Source organism: Ochlerotatus camptorhynchus, unplaced genomic scaffold, assembly GCF_037179485.1.
Source record: "Ochlerotatus camptorhynchus isolate MF236.1 unplaced genomic scaffold, CSIRO-AGI_Acam_v1.1 ptg000143l, whole genome shotgun sequence".
In the NCBI taxonomy this organism is placed as follows: domain Eukaryota; kingdom Metazoa; phylum Arthropoda; class Insecta; order Diptera; family Culicidae; genus Ochlerotatus; species Ochlerotatus camptorhynchus.
Window position 1 is genome coordinate 358,851 of NW_027040633.1, and position 25,944 is coordinate 384,794.

Here is a 25,944-nt window from a genome sequence, read left to right on the forward strand (position 1 = left end):
AGTTAAGTTAAAGTTAAGTTAAAGTTAAGTTAAAGTTAAGTTAAAGTTAAGTTAAAGTTAAGTTAAAGTTAAGTTAAAGTTAAGTTAAAGTTAAGTTAAAGTTAAGTTAAAGTTAAGTTAAAGTTAAGTTAAAGTTAAGTTAAAGTTAAGTTAAAGTTAAGTTAAAGTTAAGTTAAAGTTAAGTTAAAGTTAAGTTAAAGTTAAGTTAAAGTTAAGTTAAAGTTAAGTTAAAGTTAAGTTAAAGTTAAGTTAAAGTTAAGTTAAAGTTAAGTTAAAGTTAAGTTAAAGTTAAGTTAAAGTTAAGTTAAAGTTAAGTTAAAGTTAAGTTAAAGTTAAGTTAAAGTTAAGTTAAAGTTAAGTTAAAGTTTAGTTAAAGTTTAGTTAAAGTTAAGTTAAAGTTAAGTTAAAGTTAAGTTAAAGTAAAGTTAAAGTAAAGTTAAAGTTAAGTTAAAGTTAAGTTAAAGTTAAGTTAAAGTTAAGTTAAAGTTAAGTTAAAGTTAAGTTAAAGTTAAGTTAAAGTTAAGTTAAAGTTAAGTTAAAGTTAAGTTAAAATAAAGTTAAAGTTCAATTAAATATAATTTTATATTCTGTTTATACTTACGAGTGTGTGTGTGTGCGTGTGTATGCGTGCGTTTTTGTGTTTGTGTACCTATTATAAATCACTACAATCAGCATTAGTTTACCAAAAACGATCCCTGCTGCTGCAAACCTATCCCCACATCCAACATCCCAGTGATTTCTCGTGGAAGCGCAGAGGATTTCTCGGTTTCCTTCACAGCGAGTATCACGTCAACACATTCCTTCCCATTCCCTATTGGACCTGCATTCGGACACGGCCGGCACTGGTATTGCTAAATATTAGATCTTCGGTTTTTACACATTGAGGATGAATGTTAGTCCCAAACATCATCTGTTGGTTCTCTGTGTAATTGCAGCTGATCTGGTAATAACAGAGTAGCAACTGTGGGCGGTCAATAATGCTAATGCTACTAATCCTCACATTTTTGTTCATTGTGAAGTAGCCACAACAAACGAAACTTGTATAGAATGTAGAATGATATAGACATTTCCTTGCAACTGTACATTTACGGAAATATCCCAATAGAAATAAAGAGCTCACAAAAACTGCCCATTCGGAAAATCTTTGTTTGTCTGATTTTCCGCGTTATCGTTTTCCTTCCAAGAAGGACCAGTTTGTCCATAACGAACCTTATCTGTCTGGGGGTTCGCATGCTGAAAGTGAAAAGTCTCATTCCGATTTGCTATGACCAGCGGTGATGCTCGGATAGTTAACTTTCTGAGACTTTCCATTTGATTGGAAATTCTGAGCCAATTTTCAAACAGGGTACTGGGCGTGATTCATAATCTATTGATTTTTTCCCTGTAGCGGTGAATGTTTTTATGTTTGTGTTCAGTGAATATTTGCGACACGGAAAAATCAACCGTTAACGTACAACGGGTAATTACCATGCTTAATCAGCGCTTAATTGCCTCCTGCCTGGTTGATTGCTCAAAATGGTGAGTGTCAATGAGCCTTAATTGGTTAGTAATTACAATCAGTATGGTTCTACTTTTGACGGGAAGCTGAAATGGCTTTTCAACTGAGAGTGAATTAATTGTATTTAATCATACAGTAGCCATATTACATTATGAAAGTTTACTTATCATCTTTAACAATCGATCGAAATATTGTTTAAAACCATCAAGTCCTTTGTCTACATAAAAAATAATTCTTTGTTTCCCTTTTGCGCCCCCCCCCCATAGCGTATTGTTGAACAGATACAGAGTTAATGTGATAAAATCAAGCAAATTTCCAACATCCTTTTCAAATCAGCTTTGATCCGTTGCGCTGCTGGGAATGGAATGGAATAATAATTCTGAAGGGTTTTAATGTCCCGTCCGGAGAATTCAGCGTAGTCGCTTATGGATCGTTTCGTGGCACCGTAATCCGGGGGCAAATTGATCACCGGGGTGGAATTGATCAAAATGCCTTGCATTTTCAGTTGTCCTGTAGAATAAATTTTCGGTAATAGATATCAATAGAAATATTGATAGTATTTCGTCAAGGGTCTCTAATGATTGTTTTGATGAATTTTTATGAACATGGTGCATGAATTTCAATTTTATTTTACTGGAGTTCAATAGCCTGCCATCATTCAAACGATTATAAAGCTGAATTGACTGTTGTCATTAACATTTGAGTGGTTTTTTAACTTATCCAAGTATCACTGAATTCAAATCATTTGAAATATTACGAACAAGATAGTTTCCAATATCAAGAAATCAGACAAATTTCGTCATATTTCTGACGAATTTGAAAGAAATTGACAATTTTTGAATTTTTGCTTGCCATGTTAATATAAACCATGTTAATTAGATCCTTCAATCATTCGATTCCGTAGATTTATTTTTCTCTACGCTTTGCATTTAATTTTGTGATTCACCTACGGAACTGGCAGAAACTCAAACGCCATCAGCGCCGGAACAGAAACACAAAAGGAAAATTAAATACCTCATCTAGTTGTCGCGGTCCTTTGTCACTTTCAGCCGCACAGGTCGATGGAAAATTGGCAGCTTTCTTCTTCGGTTGGCAACCTGCAGTCGTGGCTCTGCTCTGGGATTTCAAGAGTCAAGTTATTAACTTAACATTAATTTAAGGTGATACACTAACGAAGCCTAAGCTTGAAACTTAATAAGCACAAATTTCAGGTTCCACAAAACATACAAATATAAAATTGCTACTCCTGATTTGCTGCGTTATTACAGTAACAGTAACAATTTCATAATTGTATGTTTTGTGGAAGCTTCCTTATAGCATCCCTTAAATTAAATTTTAAAAATTTTATGAAAGTAAAGTTAGCCCTTTGACATAAAGTGTTGCCAGCAAAAATATTGCACATTCAGATTTAAATTCAAATGTAAAATATTAAAGTGCACACTTCTTTACCATATTTCAAAATATTTCGCAAGCAATAATGAAAAACTGAATAAAGCTAGATGAAGTCTCAAAAAAACTGGTCAAAAGTGATCACCGATGATCAGCCAATGATTTGGAAATTCGTCGGATTGGATCCCCGTAAAACTTTCCAAAAATAAAGTTCAATGGTTATTTGAACTAACTCTTTGATTATTTTGGTACCACAATAATTTTAACATAAATCATCAGCCGAAGTAGGCATTAGTCACCGAAACATTCCCTGAGGGGTGGAAAAATTGCTTAAATTTTGTTTTCTCTGTTCGGGACAGAAAACCACTGCGACCAGCACTTTGATCTATGTATTGTAGCATATCCCGTGTCCTTAGTTTAGTGCATGTCGTATTACTCCATCACTATTGAGAAATGATGAAGTATTTGGTTTTGATACAGTTGTCATTCTTGCCTTCATGGTAAGGAATCGATTTTAATTGGAAGGCCCCGCTCTTTATACCCTTCGCAGTATTGGAACACCCTCCAAAGGCGCGCCCCTTTTGTCAGTCAAATTGGATTTCTTAACAACAAAATTAAGCAATGACACCGATACCCTAGTCTTAACCACTTCAAACTAGGGAACAACGATTAGAAGATTAGGAATCACATAGATGAAAACTAACTAACTAATTTTTCCTTGTTTCAAGATAATTCTCGGTCCAGGCAACCCGAGGACTTATCAATATTAACAAGACTAAGATGTGTTCCTTTGATTACTGAAAAATCATGTTACCCTAGTTTGAAGTAGTCAGGACTAGGAATCGGTGGTATATCTTACATCCCGTAACGTACCACGAAAAGGTGATCTACCCACGTTACGGGGTTGCTTAGATTTTTTAAAACGGTTGTTTTGAAATCAGATGATTTTCCTCTCGAATACAGGATGAACATTGTTATGAGAATGGATAGGGCCTTCAGTTGGACTGCGTAATGCTCCCTGCAGAATGATAGTCATCCTTAATTGAAATTCATTTGGTATTGGTTCAACCCCTTAACGCAAATCATTCAAAACGATGATATAAATAATTCTATCGAACGTCATTTGCTACTTTGAGCAGACCAACGAGGTGGAAGCATAGCCATCGCTATCAGAGGTGGTACGAACATTGGTAAAGGGTAGAAACCGTAGAAGTTTCCTCTTCCAACAAGTAATTTTTGTATCCATGATGAATGGCTGTTCGTGGCTATTCAACATGGAAATGTAAACAATCGAGTTAATAATATATTCTACTGCATTTGCAAGTCGTCCTATCCTTAAATTGTTGTCATCTGTGCCCTGTGTGTTTTACATCCAATTTTCAAATAAATATCATCCGTCATTTGGAGGACAATCATATGGATGCGCATCAGTTGATGACGAATTCAAACATAAGGAAATTATCCGAAATTCGACAGCATATTGTTAAGCAATACAATAATCAGTCGAAGTATTGCGGATGTTTAGTTCAGTGTAGGTCTGGGGAAGACACATCGTAGTCACCCCTCGGTGTCAAGTTGGTAAGCAAAGCAAATCAGTGCATGAGCTAGCGGTGGCGGTGTTGTAGTGATAAGCGTGATTACCTCTCACCCCAGCATGCCTGGGTTCAATCCCAGTCGGCGCCGCCGGGACGTTCTGAGGCATAACATCTCTGATCACGCCTTTCTTCGGAAGGGAAGTAAAGCTGTTGGTCCCCGGTTCATGAGTTGAAGGGTCGATAGGTAGGGTCCAGGTGTGGGAGCTGCCTCCCTGGCGTAGGTAGCATTGGTGCTCAGCACGGAAAACAAGATTGACGGAATACAAATTAAGGAAAAAAAAAAACATTGCATGAGCTGTGCATGACTCTCTTGTGACGACAGAACCCAGTTGTTCGTTTTGTTCGGTTCCCGTAAGCAGTTGTAATGCGATGTTACGCAAATTTTTGCAGCTGCACTGCAAGTGTACCAGTTAAACGAAGCTTATTTTGCTTCCTGAAAGATTGCATCAATAAATATTTCCTTGCGCTGAACAAAAAATTTCAGTTTATATCCAACTTGTGAAAGATGAAAAAGTTAATGTTCAGTATATTTTGTTCTCGATAATTTTTCTAAGTTCCAATCGATTTGCCTGAATGCCATGATATTGAATCTAAGCTGATCAATTCATTAATTTCATATCGTTTGAAAAACACGCAGAAGTTTAAACTTATGAAAAGAAGATTTAATAGTAAATCTATGTAAGATTTTCCCAGTTGATAATTTTGTTTGTTTTGATTAGCTAAAAGGTTGTTAAAAAACAGTAAATACGTATTTGTCTCATAATCATGAAACTATTGGGCTCATGCATTAATTATGTCACGCTAAATCGAGGAGAAATTTACCCCCCCCCCCCTATCTGACGTTTTTCCTATACCTAATGCAATCCTTGTCACAAAATCTTAGACGAGGTATACGATCCCGATTCTTTTTGAGTCAGGTAACATAGTAGGATAATTTTCAATAAGCTGTTATTGCTGTAATGACGTAACATATATTCCCCATCGGATTAAGGAAATCCAGTGAAGAGGGAATCTCCTTTCCATGTATACACCTCGCAAACCTGTATATATGTCAAGGCCCAACTCTGCAAAGAATTTCTCTCGGATGACTCACTTAACTTTCTCGTATTTTCCCAGTACCATCTGATACCTTTGGTCGAAGGTCGTACACTCGCATGTATTGAACGTTGCCCCCGGCTAACGGCCCCCGTACCTCCACTGCGTTTACATTAGCACAATGGAATGTTAATTCTACATAAACATTTCAAAAGTCCTATCTGAATTGATCGATTTTCTGCATAGACTTTCCTTTTCGTTAATAACGCAGCTATAAAACCTTTCCCTGTTGTATTTGATGTTTTTGACGTTAGATAAAAATCTCCGTTTTCAAACCATGCGGTACAATTAGCACGAAATCTGTTTGCAGTGGCTATTAAAAAAGAAAGTTGATGAAGAGAATTGATCAACGCAGATAGGACCATTTGAAATGTTCATCGAGAATTGCTCCGGGTTATGAATCAGAGCATAATGCATACTTGCTTCCAATTTAAATTCGATCAAGATCGTTTTCTCCTCCGCAATCTGGTATGTGGCGTTCATGCATTTGCATCCAGTGATTTCAAGAAATTTGCAATCTGGTCCATAGTTGGCTTTGGACTTGCATTTGGATACGCAAAACACAAAGTCAGCTTTATTTCGATCATTATTCCAACGACGACGGCAGAGATCACTGACCAAAACATATGTTACAGGTGTTACGTTTCATTGACCTGATTTTCACTGCTTTTATAATTTAATTTTTTGTCGAATCAGGGATGCCAGTGTGCTATGCCAGAAAAATTTTCAGATTTCTTTTTTTGTTTTTTGAGAGTTTTTCAGATTTCTTTTTTTGTTTTTTGAGAGTTTTAGTGACTTGAAGATTTTAATATTTTTCGCAGGTTTTCCATAAGTCAACAAAATGGATTAAAGGGTGATACGGTCAAAATTTGGTCAAGGGAAAACGCGTGTAAATCGGTGAAATCGTTTATTTAAAAAATCAAATTAAATTTCTTTTTCAAGTTCAATTAGTATAAAATTCAGGAAAAATATTCAGTTAGGCTTCCGCTTTTCCAAATCCGAATTGCCGGGCCTTACGCTTGACCCCTGCCATCAGATTTTGTACAGCCACCTTGTCCACCTTCTTCGCCGCAGAAAGCCAGTTTGCCTTGAACTGCTGCTCGCCCTTAGCAGTTTTTTTGGTCTTCTTTAGGTTCCGCTTGACAATAGCCCAGTATTTCTCAATTGGGCGGAGCTCTGGCGTGTTGGGAGGGTTCTTGTCCTTGGTAATCACCTGCACGTTGTTGGCGGCGTACCACTCCATGGCCTTTTTACCGTAATGGCAAGATGCCAAATCCGGCCAAAACAGTACGGAACAACCGTGTTTCTTCAGGAAAGGCAGCAGACGTTTATTCAAACACTCTTTCACGTAAATTTCTTGGTTGACAGTCGCGGAAGCTATGAAAATGCTGCTTTTCAAGCCACAGGTACAGATGGCTTGCCAAACCAGATATTTCTTTGCGAACTTTGACAGTTTCATGTGCTTGAAAACATCTGCTACCTTTCCCCTTCCTTTTGCCGTATAAAACTCCTGTCCCGGAAGCTGCTTGTAGTCGGCTTTGACGTAGGTTTCGTCGTCCATTACCACGCAGTCAAACTTCGTCAGCATCGTCGTGTACAGCCTCGGGGATCGCGCTTTGGCCGTCGTATTTTGTTTATCATCGCGATTTGGAGTCACTACCTTCTTGTAAGTCGATAGTCCGGCTCGTTTTTTGGCTCGATGCACGGTTGTAGACGATACACCCAGCTTATTTGCGGCATCTCGGAGAGAGAGGTTAGGGTTTCGCTTGAAACTACCGGCAACTCTCTTTGTCGTCTCAGCGGCTTCCGGTTTTCGATTTCCCCCCGATCCAGACTTCCTGGCTGTCGACAAACGTTCCCCAAACACTTTAATTACATTTGTAACGGTTGATTTGGCAACTTTTAGCGATTTTGCCAACTTTGCGAGTAGCTCGGATTTTCGCGATGCGCGAGCAAAATTTTGATACGCTGCTCTTCTTGCTTGGACGGCATTTTGACAACTGAAGAGTGAATTCCAAAATCAAAATAGTAGCAACATTCTACACACACACACCTTCAAAATGAGGGGTGTTCAGGTTTTTTTAATGCAAAATTGAAAGAAATACGTCAAGTTGATATTGACCAAATTTTGACCGTATCACCCTTTAAATTTTGCGGAAATGTGGAAAGGAATTTATATTTTTCCACCCTCCACCGCCTCTTCGTTCTTGACTTACAGTTATACATCTACAGAATTTTATGGACAACACAATTGCAGGCACAGTGTAAATTTACAGACATTTGGAGCTCTTACCGCAGATTTTTGAAAAATATAACTTGGCATACCTGCTTCGGCAGTCGCTAGTCCGACTACCACGCTTCGGTTTAGTGCTGGTGCCACTATATTTACTAATATTCTTAGTGCTGATAGCATCGTACCGCGTCGCGTGCCGCGTCTTATTTGAGCCATACATACCCTTCCAATTGACGTGTGTCACCGATAGAAACACACGAAGGACGGCAATATGTCAATCAAACGTCGATCGTTTGCTTTTCTTAGATGCCAGTTTTGTGAAAGAGAATAAATACAACCCCCAAATTATAGGTAAGTTGAATACAAAAAAACACCTATATCGTATATTTTTGGTGAATGGATAGCTTTGGCAAGCGAAGAAGGAAATCATTGCTCGATGACGACCAGACAGGAAATGAGAAACATATGAAGTTTACCACGATATTCTAATTTTGGAAATGACATGGACTCAAATGTATGGTACACACGCATCGGTATAAATATTTGAAACGTAACAAATGAAATGACCAACATGACATCAAAAAGTGCTAATGACGTCCCTCCGGAGGCATCCATCAGAGATCCCTGAAATCAGACTCCATAGAAAAGCAAACTGGCTGGAACATGGTTATGCGTTTGCTGGGGAACTTGTGTTACGCCTTCGGTAAAAATGCAAAAAACTTCCTACTCATACCCTACATTAATAGTCGCGAAAAAAAGGGTGACAGAAAACCGCAAACTTTTTCGCAACTTGTTAGTCAAACCGCCAAATGCCACTAGCAAAACCCTGAAGAACGCTGGTGGTGGCTGGTGGTGAGTTAGGTGGTTCGTCGAATAAATTACAGGATCATATTTCATTAAAAACACGACATCTATCACAAAGCAGGTTGCGGAAATAATATTGCGCATTGCGCACATTATAAAAGTGTGGTTGTAAGTGCGGAAATGGTCATAAAAATACGCGTTTACATGAAATCATTTTGGCGTTTCCGGCGCACTTATTGCTTGGTTCATAAGGTTCAATTTACTTTGGTGAGATGTCCAATAATTCAACTACAGTTTTCCGTCGTTTCAATTGAAATAACAGAAAGCGCTCGTGATTACATTATTTCTGCTATTTTACACAAAATGACGCGAGATTTTTGCAATCTGAATATTTCGAAAATGCATCAAAATAAATTACAACATAAGAGCGCAGAAGACACCAGAGCGATATAATGTAAAAGCGCACTTTTATTGGCGATTCCGCTCTTTTGAGTTTCAGTTTCAAATGCACAATACAATGTTATTCTTACCAACTACCGATTCAACCGTCTGTAGCTACCGTCCAGAGCGTATAGCTGTCAGTTCATATGGGTAGGTATTTAGATATTTAACTGGCTATGAAACTTAATGGCTGCCCCTGAGTGATATGCCGTGAGATGGAAACTGGGAAACATTCTTTCGTTAGCCGTGGAGAACACAACGTTCGATAGAAGAAATTTAATGTTTGAGAAAAGCTCGTCCGTTAGGAATGTTGTTCGGGAAATGTGTAGCCAAAGAATGCTCATCTTCTTGGGAAGACGTATCGGTTGTGGTTATAATAAGTTCACCCAACCGATAAATTGCCTGATATTTTCTATAGTTTGTATGCGAAACCTGCAATAAATCATTGCATTTGCAGAATCTGCAACGTAGGAATACCGGAAGACATTTGAATTAATTTTCTAAACCCAATTAAAGCAAATAAAAGGCATGAGATCAAGCACCCAACTGGGGGATGTAAGATTTGCTTACAATGATGTGGGATTCATCATCGTAGGATGTTAGTGGAGACCGCATGAACGGAAAATGAGATATACTGAGCTGCAGTCCAATGCAAGAAAATTGGAGACCGAACAATGTGGAGTATATAAGGGGAGGTTCTCATTCACTGGCCAAAAAGTAAGCAAAGTTTGGCATTTTTTGTGGGCCAATGAAAAAACACAGAAGGATGCGGTTTTAAAATTCAAAAAGCTTAGCACTTCGTCTGTATTTCAAAATTTTCACAAGACGAAAAAAAACCAAAATGACACCCGTGGTCACGAGCAATTGTCAAACTGCGTACAGGGTACCTCAGGATTGATCTGACACACAACACGATTTTTTTTTCCTTTGGTTTGTTTTTTTCCGTCGATCTTGTTTTCCGTGCTGAGCACCAATGCTACCGACGTGCCAGGAAGGCAGCTCCCACACCTGGACCCTACCTATCGACCCATCAACTCATGAACCGGGGACCAACGGCTTTACTTCCCATCCGAAGGAAGGCGTGATCAGAGATGTTATGCCTCAGAACATCCCGGCGGCGCCGACTGGGATTGAACCCAGGCCTGCTGGGGTGAGAGGTAATCATGCTTACCCACAACACGATTAATGAGGCTTTGAAGTGAACTAAATGTATAGGAGAAATGACCTAAGAACGGATAAAAAACTTCAAATTTGACGAAATGGTGCGATCACATGTTTTTTTTTTGTCAATTTATCACCCCTTTTTTTCCTCTTTAAGGCTTCAGAAAAAATAGTGAATTTAAAGAAATAATAGATTTTATAGGTCATTCTTGCAATGAAAAAGGTTTTCTTTCGAATGGTCAAAGGTAGAAGTCGTTAAATTGAATAGTTTTCAAATGAAATTATACACAGTTTTGAAAAATCACGTTTCGAGATAAACGCGTTTAAAGTTTTGGCAACAATCTCATGGCGACTGGGACCATTGGCGTAGCTAATGGGGGTGCCAAGGGGGCCAGACCTCCTTCAGAATTATCCCCCCCAATTTTTGGTTATTTTTTATTGACTCTGCAATTAATAAAATTGTTCCTCAAACAAAGATATTATTAGTCCTTTATATTGACTACTATTTTTATGTCATGCACTAGAAAGAAAATTGGAGAAATTATATAATATCGATATTTAATCGATGTTATAATAAGACGTCTTCAGGCTCTACAAATTGGCCATGAGCCTACAGATTTTTCTTACATCGTGGAAATTTAGGAAACTTAGTAGAAATTCTCTGTGGCCTCCCTTAGCTCAGTCGGTAAAGGCACAGCTACAAAGCAAGACCATGATGGAGGTGTCTGGGTTCGATTCCCGGTCCGGTCTAGGAATTTTTCGGGTAGGAAAATTTCTCGACTTCCCTCGGCATAGAGTATGATTGTACTTGCCACACAATTATACAATGCAAAAATTGTACAGGCATCGAAAGCACTCAATCAATAACTGTGGAAATGCATCTAGAACACTAAGTTGAGAGCACGCAATAAGCTAATATGCGATATGCAATAAGCTTGAAATGCGAAGAAGAAGAAGAAGAAGAAGAAGTAGTAGAAATTCTGAGAACTTCATAGATCTTCAGAAAAAATCGTTGAAACAAAGAACTTGGAAAAGTTCTGTAAACTTGGGATCCTCTATATCTAGAATAACATTTGAAACATAGGCCCAGTCAAAAACAAAACTAATCGAGTTTTGATACCATTCTATAGCACCGCTTGATAGCTACTAATCGTGTAGGAAAATTCCGCATAATCTAATAAAATCATTAAAAATAACTCGATTTTCGAAACGGCCGATCAATTAAATTTTTCGATTCATTAATAAGCCCGCACGCTAAAACGGCCAACCAGTCATTTTTTTCTTCATTTAATTGATAAGCCTAGTGATGTAGAAGGGCCGATGATTGAAAATTTTCAAACCAAAACTAGGCCCTACTTCTTGAGGCAGGGCCGATGATCAGATTTGAATTTATTTGACGTTGCAAAAGGCTTAGCAAAGGGCGTACCATTTCTGATGACAAGCACAAGCTTAACAAAAAGGGCCTATCCATTGAAACATTCACAAAAAGGCTTATTAATAATGAAATTAAATTGTTATCAATTTTCATTTATTTTTGAAAACTTTTCGCATATCTTGGATGTTTTATATTGAGGTACAATTACTATTGTTATTGTGAACAATATAAATGCCTTAAATACTTCCATTTTTTATATATGAATTCAATAGTGGCGGAAAAATTCAAAATTCATTTTTTGGTTTGTTTACATTTTGGACAGAGGCTCTTTTCAAATGTTACGCGTGTTATACTTTTAATGCACTTTTTTGAAGCCTCATGGACTTGGAATAGTTGTGGAATTTACGTAAATATTTAAAAAAAATCGTTCCTGGAACTTCGCGAAAAATCAACGAGAAAAGTAGAAGTGCAGCAAACTTTGTACAATTTTTGGGAATTTTGTAGCATTTTGAAGAGCTGCGTAAAACTTCATATAATTGAAAGGAATTTAGAAAAAGTTCAGAAAATTTGGTGGAAATTCCAAAAATAGTTCAATAAACTTCTAAGAACTTCAGGTATCCTCCCTTCACTAAAGGGAACTTCGTTGCAATGCAGATCTTGCTTCAAAAAACTTCATGAGCTCCATGGAGGTTTTGGGAACTTCGTTAAGTTTCAAGGAACTTTCTAGATGTTCAAGAATATTTGTAAATGTCATAGGTGTCTTTCCAGAAGTGCAAAGATGTTCAAAGATCTTCTTAGAATTAAGAGAGATGCATGGAATAAATTTTGGAACTTCGTAGAAGTTGATGAAATGTTGTAAAACTCAACAGAGTTTTGTAGACGTTCAGGAAACGTTGCATAAGTTACTGGATATTCTTTCAGACATCAGGAAATATTCAAAAGATCTCTATGTAGGCAGACAAGATATTAGTAAAGTTCTCAGGATATTTTTACAAGATTTCAGGTTAATCAAGTTCTGAGGATCTCCAACTGTTTAAAAATTCAAATATTCTTTCAACTGTAGGTTGTTGAGGAAGTATTCAATAGTTTTCTTGCGGATTGAATCTGATTGAATCTTGAATAATGAATATAGATTTTTATTGGGAAGACCCGTACCTTGGTGATTTAGCTATATTTGTAAGATTTTTTTTCCTTTGTTTTGTTTTCCGTCGATCTTGTTTTCCGTGCTGAGCACCAATGCTAACGACGCCAGGGAGGCAGCTCCCACACCTGGACCCTACCTATCGACCCATCAACTCATTAACCGGGGACCAACGGCTTTACTTCCCTTCTGAAGGAAGGCGTGACCAGAGATGTTATGCCTCAGAACATCCCGGCGGCGCCGACTTACACTACACCCCCGGTACCGCTTTTTAGGCCAGTCTTGATAGCTAGTTGCTTACGGGGAGCCCTTCGTTGTATACTGGAGAACACCATTACTCACCACGAGGTGATTGAATAAACACCCGTTTGGTGAGACCGGATGCAATTCAACTTTGAAATCTGTGTTAGGGAAATCGCTTTTCGCAGGCGATCGGTGATAATTTTCATTCGCGCAATTTTCAATAGTGACATTTTAAAAAATGAGAAAGTCTAAAATTTATCAGATGCGTTGAAATATTTCTGATAGATTGGTGATAAAGTTATTGAAATTGGTCCAGGTTCAGCTGAGTTATTAACGTTCAAAAAATTTCATAATTTTGTCACATGTTCCATTTTCGGTTTTCACAAAGTATAGAAATTACAGACGTAGTCCTACGTCAAAACCATAAGCGAACGATAACTCAAATAATAGAACTATTTCACAAATGGCTTGGATGATTCCCCGAACACGTCGTTAAGCAAAATAACCTTAACAATTTTATAAGGGTAGTTTTCTAACGGGTATTCAATAAAAATGAGAATGATTTCAGTGTCGTCCAGCGCTCTTGTGAGAGCATCGCGACTAAGTTGCGTCGTACGGTTGACCAGGGCCCCTTCTCCAATATTCATTGACGTTTTTTTTTGAAGAATAAACATTAGGTTTTTAATAAAAAATACTGAATTCGCTGAAAATTTTTTTTTTACTTGCTATATGACTGAAAAAAATTCTAATTTTTTATTGAACACCCGTTAAAAGGGTGTATAGTCGTGAATGAAAAAACAAAACTACCCAACTGTTGAGTTAATTTATAGTAAACTCGTTTATTAACCTTAACCTTAGGTAGGTTTTAGAAACAAACGATCAAACTGAAGTTTGTCAGACAACAAGCAGACCCAATCTTGATACCCGATGCAGGTTTGAACTAAATAATAAATTAATTCGCTATTATATTAGTATTTAGAAATGCCTTTCATGTTTTTGTAAAAGAACAACAAGAAAGAATGCATCTCATGTTAAGAAATACATAACAGCCAGTGGGTAAATGACTCTCCCATTTATGGCTAATACAAATATTTACATCCGTCATGTATGCATGCAGGCAGCTGATCGAATCGTCCGTCCGGAGCTGGCGATACAATAAACAACATGTCCAACTAATGTAAATATTAATTGAGATGAATCATTTAAGGTCCTTCAATAGTTGAGGGATTTCTTACTGAAGAAAAGCATGTTTGGCTGTCTTGATATTGAATAGTGTAATAATCTGCAGAACTATCATCAAACAGCAATTCCTTTGAGCATTATTCCATAAGCGGTGTGTTTGATTAAAATCACCAATAATGACCTATGATGGGTAAGTTTCTAAAGGTCACGTTATGAACTCTCAAAAAAAGCTCGTCTTCATTATTTTTAAGAGATCGAGCATTCCAATTCAAAACATTTAATGATAAAATCCATTACTGAATTTCAAATTCATGACTATATTGTTCGCAAATATTACTCTAGTTTGAATAGCACCAAACATGGAGTTAGTTTTCAGCATATCAGTAATCATGTCAATTAACGATTTCTGTAAAAAAAAAATCATTTTAGGAGTAATAATGCTTTCTAAGTCGAAATTATCAAAATTTCGATTAGAATTGTGTTGGCTAGAATTTTGATTTCTACCCTAATTTTTCTTTCTATTACTTGGAATAGCAACATGGGAAGCTGGGTGATGTTTGTACCTACGGTTACGAAGATAGAACCGTTGTTAACGGGAAAGGAATTTGTATCTGTTCGGAAATGTGGAGCGTTTCATACCTGTCGCTTAGAACGGGATTGTAGGATCCCTTTGCAAGTCTTACATTCCAAAAAATTCGATTTGTAGTTTTACCTACAATTTGAACATTAAATTTGTTTAGGATCATTCTTTGCGTGAGAGGATAGCATTTTTTTCCCTGGCACTTACGGTACTGGGTGAGGTTTAGGAAATTTCCTCCAGTCTCCCTGAAGTGTTCCCACTTCACTCGGATATGGAGTATAAGTCTAGCTTTTTCTAAGGCCTCAAGGTTGTTTAGTTCACTAGACTTGAAGTGAACTAAATAAAAATTGTGTGAACCACCAGGACGGGATTTCATTTTCATTTTGATTACTTGGACAGGATCAACTTCAAGTAATTTAGTCAATTCATCTTTGATCTGATCCAGGGATTCACCACTGGGCAGACCTTCAAGACAACCTTGAACAAACGTTCAGTTTGAGTATCATAAGTTGAAAATGTGTGTTGCTTCTCAGTAAGGACTTGAGAAGACGTTTGAATTCGTCCAAAGTTACAGCCAATACACGGCATTCACCCCGACGGCCAATTTGAAGTGAAAATTTCAATTGAACGAAGTTCAAAAGTTCCTTGCGAAGAGCATGGAAATCGGAAGTGGTTACAAGAATAGGGGGAACCTTTTCCTTTTTGGCCTTAAGCCGGGAAAGTTTAATGGAAGTTTCTCTAAATCAACTTCCAAGCAAATTACTATAAGAATCCGAAGAATCGAAGAGGAATTTTTCAAGTCAATAGCAAAGCAGGATTACCACGGATAGGGTCCAAACAAGAATCGAAGAGGAATAAGAGTCAGAAAAGATAAATAGATTGTTGTAGCTTTAGGCATCAGTAACACTTCCTTCAGCAAAAAGCAAATAGATCCGCCCGGCAAGAGAACATGATACGGATTGACGAAGTTGCATCCGTTTTCCACATTTCAACTGTATTTTATTCTGAGAATATTTCCAAATAATTATAGGGAAATTTCCATGGTAACTATAAACATAATTTCAAGAGAATTCTGTGAAGAATACCCAGGAGCAGAGTTGGTAACAGTCAGTTTGGTCAGTGGCGTTTGACGAACACCGTAAATAAATTGTCACGGTACAAAAATCAGCTTTCCATAAATCCTTCGTCATTGACTGTAAACCCTTTGAAAAAATTCTATCGCATTACTTCTCTTTTTTCTATCATGCATTGACCCAAAAACAATTAAAAACCCGCAGAATGTATGTACATGTGAGCAAACGAGTTAGATGTGTTAGATTTTTAGCAATATCGTAACAATTTGTGATGTTTATCAAATCCAACGGTACGTATGGATAAGTAAGTAAATTTAGAAGTCATTCTAGTTTTTGTTGAAACCCGTTCGTAAAAAGATTAGTTAAGTGCGGGTTGTGCATAGTATTATATATATATTCACCCTACGAGTCGGCAATCTTAATTTAATGGCTTGCTTTCGGAGCAAAATTGCTAATTTGTATGGTAATTTGTTCACTTTCCGTTCAAAATTCTGCAGCCATGTCTTTTCGGCGAACGAGCGGTGAGAAGGGTATCATCAAGTGTTTGCGTCAGACAAGATTCATTATTTATTAAATCTTACGCTTTCTTTTTACAAGTCGCCCAAGTTTGCGGAATTTCAATTGTTTTTGATCTGGGTCTTGGGAAAATTTTCCATTATGTGGGGGTGATTGAAAACGCGATTGACGTATTAATTGGATGGACTGCTTTTATCGATTGAGAGGGTTGAAACGCATATATCAGGGGATTTTACCATTTATTCAAAGATCCTGATGGGCATAGACGCATATTCCTGGAAGGGGGTCGTAGGACTCCCGCCTGCTTCATTTTGTTATGGTTTGGTAAACGAAGGTTAGATAAAATACGTGGGAATTATATTCAATTGAATGGAGTTATGGTCATGGCGTCACAGTATCATATTCAATCGACAAAATCGATGCAATGAAGAGACTGGTAGTTTTTTTTCTTGTGGAAGTCGAGCAGCTTCCCATCATTCTAGAACCTCTATCGGCGTCTACAAACAAAATTTAAATCGTTTGTTTCTCTTTCTCCCATCGCTTCTTTCATGGTTCTTTCAAGCTTCGGTGTACGCACGACTTTGATCAGTTCGTCTTTCATGAGACACATTAATCGACCTTTTATGACGTAGTGGAAATGGATGTAATGTCGGCCTAAATGCTCCTAATTTGGGCCCATACATAAATTCAGCAATCGACTAAATTTTCAATAGCGACCAAAAATATCGGTTAGTACCGTCCCAATGACGCGTTCATCTAGATACAATTGATAAACAACAGATTTTTAGCGATGGGCCCAATCTTGGGATCTATAGGCCGACATAAGAGCCAGTTCCCCTATTTGACGGAAAATGAACATAAATATTTAAAGCATTTCGCACATGTAAACACTTGAACATTACACGTAATATGTATATTTTATCTTCCATCTACATATTTATAAAAAAGGGGGCAAAACTCATAATTAATTAATTGAAAGAGAGGCGACAGAGTGTCGTTGAAAGGAAATGAAAGCTTAGGCTTCGTTTTAACACGAAAATCGACGTTACTTCTATTAAAAGGATGTGAGCAACGTAAGATGCAAACATCCACAGCTAGTCTTTCGTTCTTAGCGTGCTTTTTTTCATTTTCGTTCGCCGTTTCTCGGCTAGACAAGCGCTACGGATATGATGCGTTAAACTCGTTGCATGAAAGAAGAAAAAACTCGAGCTCATTTTACAGATTTTTAAACATAGAGCCCTGCTTTTGATATAGGTATTTTCATTGTGCACGTTTGTAAATATTAAAGGAATAAAAAAAAAAAAATCAAGTCTAATGTTAATATCCTTTCAGGAACACTAATGGACAACTACACCTACTCACCTGTGGAATGCTGAGCACGAACGACAACGAGTAGGCTCCGCACAGAAACCGATGGCAGCGGCGGGCGGTGTTGAGCGATTTCATCGGATACTTGACCGCCACCCATCGGTCAACACCGATCAGCACCAGCACGTAGGTGGACAGATACAGACTGAACATTTGGAGCAATTTAACCAGCTTACAGGCGACCGTTCCGGCGACCCATTCGACCGTATAGCTCCATGCCGCCTCCCCGATGATGCAGAACACGGTCACCAGCAGGTCCGCAATGGAGAGGTGAAAAATCAGCGAATAAATTGCGCTCCAGTTATGGCGGGCCAATCGACGTGATTTTCGATTTTTCTGAATACTCCACATAGTAGCGATGTTACCTAGCAGGGACACGATGGCCATCGCCGACAGGACGATTACTCGAATTATAACATTTGTGCTAAGTGTGGGCGCGTGCGGCAAACACACGATCCACGGATGGCTAGTGCTGGCCCCATCCTCATCGTAGGTCACATGCAGCAAGTTGCAGTCTTCCTGGGATAGTGTCATGTTGGTTGTTATGTTTGCTTCCATTATATCCGTTGCCATCGTTGCCAGCGTGGACAGATAGGAGGGTACCAGCAGCAGCTGCTGGTTTGATGCTTTGTCCCATCCGGTGGCATTGGTGTCATTGATGGATATGCTGGTTGCGGTGCCAATCCCTGTCCGTTCGGTGGGTAGCAAAGACCCCACTCCTGGGATCCATTGGGTAGCGATGAACGCATCTGTTGTGTAACTGTCCGATATTGATCCATTGGCGGTGGTTACAGCATTACCGTAAAGTGACTCAAACAGTATAGATGATAGATTAGTTGCCATTGTCTTCGAGGACTGCTCGGCTGCATTCGGCCACCGGGGCCGGCCTGTTACCCTAGCGTTCACGATTGTGCGTCATTGGCACGAGCGACGTTTCTGCGAACGAGAGAGGACCAAATTACAAAAAAGAAAATTAGAACGAATTGAAAATTCAAGTTAACACTTATTCGTTGGAAAGGCTCATTTCCATAGGGAAATGGAAGATGGTGCTTGGTTTGTGATAATGGAAAAAGTTTCCGGTGTGGAGTGTGCTGTTTGCTTTGACATGATTTGCTCTCGATGTTTGTGATTTCCTGTGGAAAATTTAACTCAGAACAGCAGTACCCGTGGTTCTTTATTTAGAAATTAAAAGGTTTTTCAGCGTTGAATGAAGAAGAGCACAAGAACAATATTATATCTTTATTATGAGGGAGACCAGCCCTTCATTCATTTCCTACACTGTACAGGGAAAATTTCGGAAATTTTTTTCACTTAACGGTACACACTTAGAAATACCTAATTTTACACGTGACGGAATCCATCATTGACATAAAGGATGAGACGTAAACAAACATGTCATGTAAAATTAAGTGCTCTGAGACTGAAAAGTTCGAAAGTACGTTTGATTGAGCTGAATTTTGCGTCTATTATAACTCAATTGTATGTCAAAATTGACACTCCGTATGTGTTACTCTCAGCGCACCTAAATTTACATGAATTTTTCTAAATGTCTAGTAATGAAAAGTGTAAATCGATTAAGAAAATCAATCATCGCAGTTAGGCTGTTATGATTCGGAAAGTTGAATCATTCAATTTGAAAAACATCAGGTGGCATCCATAAATTAAGGGGGAAGGGGTTAGCTATATTCATAAATTAAGGGGGAAGGGGTTAGCTATATCGTTATGAATTGTTACATTGGGAAGAGCGGAATGAAAGCTTTGCGTTACGTTACAAAGAGAAAAAAAATGTTAATATCGATGTTTTGTTTTTTATGTAAAGTTTGAAGATACAGGTCAAAAAATGGCAGCAGTATCTCTTGCTTGCAAAATGTTTGTGTTATAATATTGTATCTTGAGATTTTTGTTTTCGTTAAACTTGTTTAACCCAGGTACCCGGTGGTACGTTTTTAAATGGTGAATATTTTCGATAACCTTGAAATAAAGAAGCTATAACCAAATCAAAAATTCTGGATAGAATGCTGGAACGAGGGGCATGCAATACAAAGAACCGGTGCGTTGAAGTTAAAATGCAATCAAAAGTGCTTAAAGTAATTAATGCGTTTTGAAGTAGTACTGACGGTTATTAAAATAATAATTATTAAAATATTAATGGTGTCTTCTGCTCGATTGAACGGAAATGGGCGATTACGATGAAGCAGCGCTCTACCCTATTCGCCTTTTGAGCTTGATTGAATGAGTTTGACGGACACTAATAAGAACATCCTTTTTGAAACTGCTATATTAAAAAAATAACCAAATAAGCTGATATTCACTCTTGTCCTTTTAAAAAAATATTTGGCTTCAACTTACGTTCATTGCGAAAAAAGAACGAGAGTTTTTTTTTTCTCATCAATAAATGACCGCTTTTTTTGGCAAAAAATAATGCTCTAAAATTGTTATTTTACAATTGATGCGCCTAAGAAAACTAAAGAAGTGTTAACAAATGCCTTGAGTTTCGATCAGTTGATTTTTTTTAATGATATTGTTAGTGATCAGAAAAAAATATAATATTTGTTGGTGGCGCTATAGTTGAGACCATGAGGTATATAATTTTTCAAAAGGTAATAAAGAAAAGAGGAAATAATCCATAATTTGTGAACAACTCAATTGTTAGGTTGTAGCTGCTTCCGTACAAATTCCAAACTATATCCACGGCTTGTTTTCGTTCTTATTTTTTCTTGTAATACATACACTGAAACCTCCGTTTACAAAGACTTTTTTTGCGCAGTATTCAGTTTACGTCCCCAAATAACGAGTTTTTTACGAAGTAAATCCCAAATAACATTTTTTTGTATAAAGTAAATTCCAAATAACGAAGTTTTTTTTTTCTGCGGTTCTGAAAAACTAAACGTCACCCCGGTTTCAAAAAATACCCATATTGTGGGTAATAAGGCACTATTTCCCAGTTTTTTTTTTCTAACTGGAAGCGGCCATCTAGGATTTAAAAATGCTGTCAGACATGACATGTCTATAATCGTCACCCGATTAAAAAAATATCCAAATTGTGGGTAATTAGGCAGTGTTTCCAAGTTTTTCTTTAGCCGGAAGCGCCATCAATGATTTAAAAGTAGCGTCATACTTGTATTTCCGGTTTCTAAATATCCAGCACTCAAATACCAAAAATATTTATATTAAGGAGTATTTGACAGAATGTTTTACTCCTACCGGATGCCACCATCTTTGATTTGTTTGTGTCATATTGTGGGGTTTTTCTGTACCCGCAAGTCGGCATCTTTGTTTTCAAAATGGCGTCAAATATGAATTTTCAGTCCCTTAACGTCACCCCGATTCTTAAAATATCCATACCCAACAATATTTGACAGCATTTTTAAGTTTTTCTCTGACTGGAAGCCGCCACCTTGGATATAAAAATGACGGCAGACATGTATTTCCGGTCGCTTCACTTAAGCCCGATTCCAAAAATACATAAATTAAGGGGTATTTGACAAAATTTTCAAGTTTTTCTCCAACCGAAACCTGCCACATTGATTTCAAAATGGCGTCAGACATCGATTTGTGGGTCATTTGACAGTGTTTCCAAGTTTTTTTTTGTATCTACCAATAGCTACCATATTGGATTTCAAAATGGCTTCAAATATGCAAAACTGGGTACTGCTCCGCGATGGTGATTTTCAAATACGTCTAGAAATCATCAGGCTTAAAAGCGTAAAAAAGGAACAAGCAACAGCTTCGTTTCACTTACGAACCGCATATTGGCTTCGATCATCCACAGACCATAATGAACACGTTGCGAGTGATGTATATATATATATACATATATGTCTTTCTCTGTGTTACTAAGCCTAGGATTACACTAATAGTGTATTCGTTTATTATCGGGGTTGGAACCAGTTCCAACCCAGTGCGAAACCGAACTTTTTGTCAGTGCGAACCTCAACCTGAGCTGGGTTTTAAAAACAAACGATCAAACTGACATTTGTCAGAAAACAAGCGTACCCAATCTTGATACCCGATCCAGGTTGGAACTGAATAATAAACGAATTCGCTATAACAGACTGAGTGAAACCTCTCTCGATTTTCCTCATATTTGAAAAGTTTTTCTTGCAAAATCGATGAAAATTTTACTCAGTCTATGAGTAACCTAACATACCTGTACATACCTACTTCCATGCAAGCTGCGCATCATAGATTCGATTCGTGTACTACCAGAAGCATCCTAAAAACTCACATGTAACGTAAGGGAATGTGGAGTTATACGCGCCCTCTTAGGAAATGATCGATTTTCACTACTTATTGATCGCATCCGGCCCACGGTGTGCTATTCTCGTTCATCTTTGTCAGACGAGAACATAGAATCATGTTAGGGCCTGTTCATAAACTACGTAGACAGTTTTTTGGGATTCTTGACCCCCCCCCCCTGCGTAGACAATTGACCATACAAATGTTTTTAAATTTGTATGGGCCGTGGATAATTGTCAACCCCCCCCCCCCCTAAACTGTCTACGTAGTTTATGAACAGCCCCTTACCGGAGTGCAGTTTCGAACCCTCTCGGATACGTTTGTGGTTTTCTCGCTTTCTTGGAAGTTTTAGAATCGCGAAAGAAAACGTGATTCATCATGTTCGCAAGCATTAGAACAGATGTCACTATCTACGTTGTTTGTTTTTTCTCCCGGACCAGAAGTTTGGGACATCACGAGTGATAGTTTTTAATTTCAGTTTATTTACGCGTTGTAAGGAGCGCGAAAGAGCTCGGCAGGGACGGTGTTGATGTTGGTTCGCTGGCGACTATTTTTTTAAAATATTTTCGATCGAAATTGATATCGTAGGAGTGTCAAAAGTGCTTCTGAACGTGTTTCGCAGTTGGGTGTGGTGAAATTCGTGCATACCCGGTTGATTTTCAGTGGAAATTCCGTATCACAAAATAGGGTGTGTTTTTTGTGACCAGTGCACAGTGGTACAGAATGCAGATTTAGCTGGAATGATATGTTTTGAGCCTGAAATTGAAACTTTAGACTAAAAGTCTCTTCTACAAAGTTGTTCCTTATTGTTAGGCCCTCATTTTTATGACAATGAATTCTAGGGTGGTTCCTATTATCATTAAAATCAAAAATCTAACTTTTTTGTTTGAATAAATTAAGGTATACATTCTTTGGCAAAGTTATAGCAACTTTGTTGAAAATAACTTTTTTGTATCTCTTAAATTGGCCGATTTAAAGCTATTTTCTTGAATTGAGTTAGGGTGACTCTTAAAAAAACAGTTTTTTTGCTCTGTTTTTTCTTATTTCGAATTTCTCAGCAAAGGTGTCTTGAGATAACTTTTAGATCTTAAAAAGGCGCAAATTTTTGCTGCACAAAGCTTGTCAATACCTTTCGCCGATCAAGAGTTATTGACGTTTGTATACTAAAAATATGCATTTTTCAAACAAACAATTATCTGAATAGCAATAGTAACAAACATGTCTTGACTACAGATCCTAGCAACAGCGAGATTGCCTCGTCCACAGCATTAGTGTAAATATTCACTTTTCACTCTAGGTCTACAATTTAAAAATTGTAGAAAAAAAAACAGGTTTTTAAACAATTAAAAGAAACACACCCAAAATTGAATGCACCAACCAATCGTGGCGTCAAGTTTCCGTTCGTGCCCCTAGGCACAGATTCTTCTACTTTTGTTGAGAGCAAAATTTATAAATTTGTATCATAGAAACGTATCAAAACCTTAAATACTATTTGTTGAAACAGTAGAAAGTTGATCAAAATGTCATTTTATGCTATATATCAAGGTGGCGCGATTTACACCATTTCTCCCTAGCGTTACGTCGTTTCCTGCTTGTCCTCCACAATGATGATGGATGCGAAATGAAATTGCCTTGTTTACCATCGTGTTCAGAAGAATAATATTCCCATCCAGATGCAGCAAGCAAGCACGCTTTCACAATTAGCGGAACCAAAAGTGGTGGCCTGCTAGCAATGTGTTTTCCTCCTACGTACATAAATCGAGAACATGGTCAGATGTTGTAGTGCATTTTAATGGGCTTTAGATAATGCTTCACTTGTCATGAGTAACAAATAATGAATCGCTCTCGTTTGTTGCCACGCAACAGCAGTCTTGTTTTCTAATTATAGTAGTCCTGATTAACTGTCAATAGGATGTGGCTTCTCTTTGTTAAAGTTCATCCAGATTGTCCGATTTGTTTGATTTAATCCAATAAACAATATCTTGGATATCTGTTCATCACTACAGTCAATCCTCCATATTCCGATATGTCTAGGAGAATTTATTCTGGATTATGATATCTGTCTATCTCGACGATCCCGTTAAAGAAATAGGTTACATAGAGATGGCTGTTATGCAGAAGGTATCAATCACAACCGCCTTTCCCCTTGGTATGTAATGGTTTTTGATATTTAATTTAGTTTGAGTCCGGATCCGGATGGAATTTGTTTTACCAGGAAGTAATTATTCAAATTAATTTACGGAAAGCTGCATACAAGAAAGTATCACATTGCTCATGTTATTACAATGAAATTGATGATGTGATTTTTTGAGGAAAACAAATCATGATGCGTAGCCGGCGCTGGTGGTGTAGTGGTAAGCGTGACTGCTTTCTCACCCCAATGGGTCTGGGTTCAATCCCAGCCGAGGTCGGTGGGCATAAAAATCTCTGGTCACGTGTCACGTCTTCCTTCAGAAGGGAAGTAAAGCCGATGGTCTCGGCCCATGTGTGTTGAAGGGGTGCGATATCCTACGCAGGTGTGGAAGCTGCCTTCCTGCACATTCGATTGCCGTCAATGGATGGCAATCGATGTCCGTCGGTGATTGGCACTAGATTGCGGAACAGAGACCGACGTTAAATAAAGGAAAGAAGAAAAAATCATGATTCGTAGTGAGTTGGTTGACTATATTGCTGAAACTTTCGGCCTAGGACTGGTTTGCCTACAAATCCAATGGAAAATTATTGAACAAACTACAGTCAGGTATCTTTATTGCCGGGATAACGGGGGCGTTAATAAGGAACCGCGAATAAAATACCCACAGCTTATTTTTTCTTTCTATATTTTAGTGAATTTTAGCCATTGGCTAGTTATTCACTTTGCAGAAAAATATCAGAGGTATAAGGCCTGCCTTGGGAAAAAAACACAGTTGGTATTTATAGAGTTTTGGTTGGACGACATTTAAAATTTGGGAAACACAGAGGAACAAACTAGACCGTTGACATTGAGTTAACATTGACTAATCCGAACGCCGAAAGAAAGGAATCAAACCTTGAAAAACAAACCAGCGTCCTTCAGGAAGGAGATCAGGGAAGCCAGAATCGAAGGTTCGTTGCCCAGTATTTCGCTGATATTCCCTATCCCAACTCCGTTGTGCGATTTAGACACGTCCGTAAAACGATGCGTATGCCTGGGGTACCCGGAGTTTAGCATCTCCGCGACGGAATGTCTGAGCGCTGCCGAGTTGTCTCCTGCCCTAACCTGGTCCTTAATTCGGCTTTCGATGTTTAATGGTCTCGATTGCCAACTTTTTCCTCTCAGCCAGTGGCTCTTGGCTATTGGGGGGAGGTCGGTATTGGCTGCTGTACGGAGGATTCTGTTCCCCTCCTCGAGGAGATAGATCCATTCGTTACCCGATATTTTTGCCAAGTAGGCAGCCGCTTTGATGGCGACTGCGGTGTCGATTCGAAACCGGAAAGGAAGTACCCCGACTTTAGCGCAGGCTGTGTCGGCCGGCGTCGAGGGCAGGAGACCTGAGACTACCCGGATGTAGCCATTGTAAACCGGTGCAAGGACTTGCAACAGTTTGTCCTTGGCCATTACGGTGAGCTCCAGACCGTAGAGTAGACGTATGTCGATAACTGCCTTGGCTACATGCAGCCGGATAGCTCGGTTGTTGGTGCGTTGCGGCACGAAGATTGTTTTGATAAGGTTTATGTTTTTTCAGGGGGATCGGTTGATCTCCGATCTTGATAGAGGCGCCACCGACTCGGTGACCGGAAGCACATAAAGGGTGATACGGTCAAAATTTGGTCAAGGGAAAACGCGTGTAAATCGGTGAAATCGTTTATTTAAAAAATCAAATTAAATTTCTTTTTCAAGTTCAATTAGTATAAAATTCAGGAAAAATATTCAGAAAAATATTCAGTTAGGGAGTCCGCTTTGAGAAGCGTCCGAGAACGGTTGTGTGTTTTTGCTCCGCTGCGTGCTTTTTTTTTTAGAGCTCGGGCTATCTTTGTGCTGCCGTGTAGTTT

General features: G+C 38.3%; 1 protein-coding gene across 1 annotated transcript in view; it reads right to left on the reverse strand.

Moving 5' to 3' along the window:
• CrzR (corazonin receptor) overlaps positions 1-18,583 on the reverse strand; it is a 138,145-nt gene extending 119,562 nt beyond the window's left edge. Inside the window, exon 1 of the mRNA XM_065221507.1 lies at positions 17,689-18,583. Within this exon, the coding sequence (XP_065077579.1) occupies positions 17,689-18,537 (849 nt within the window). The 5' untranslated portion in view covers positions 18,538-18,583. The remainder of the gene's footprint in view (positions 1-17,688) is intronic.
• Positions 18,584-25,944: the final 7,361 nt, after the last annotated feature.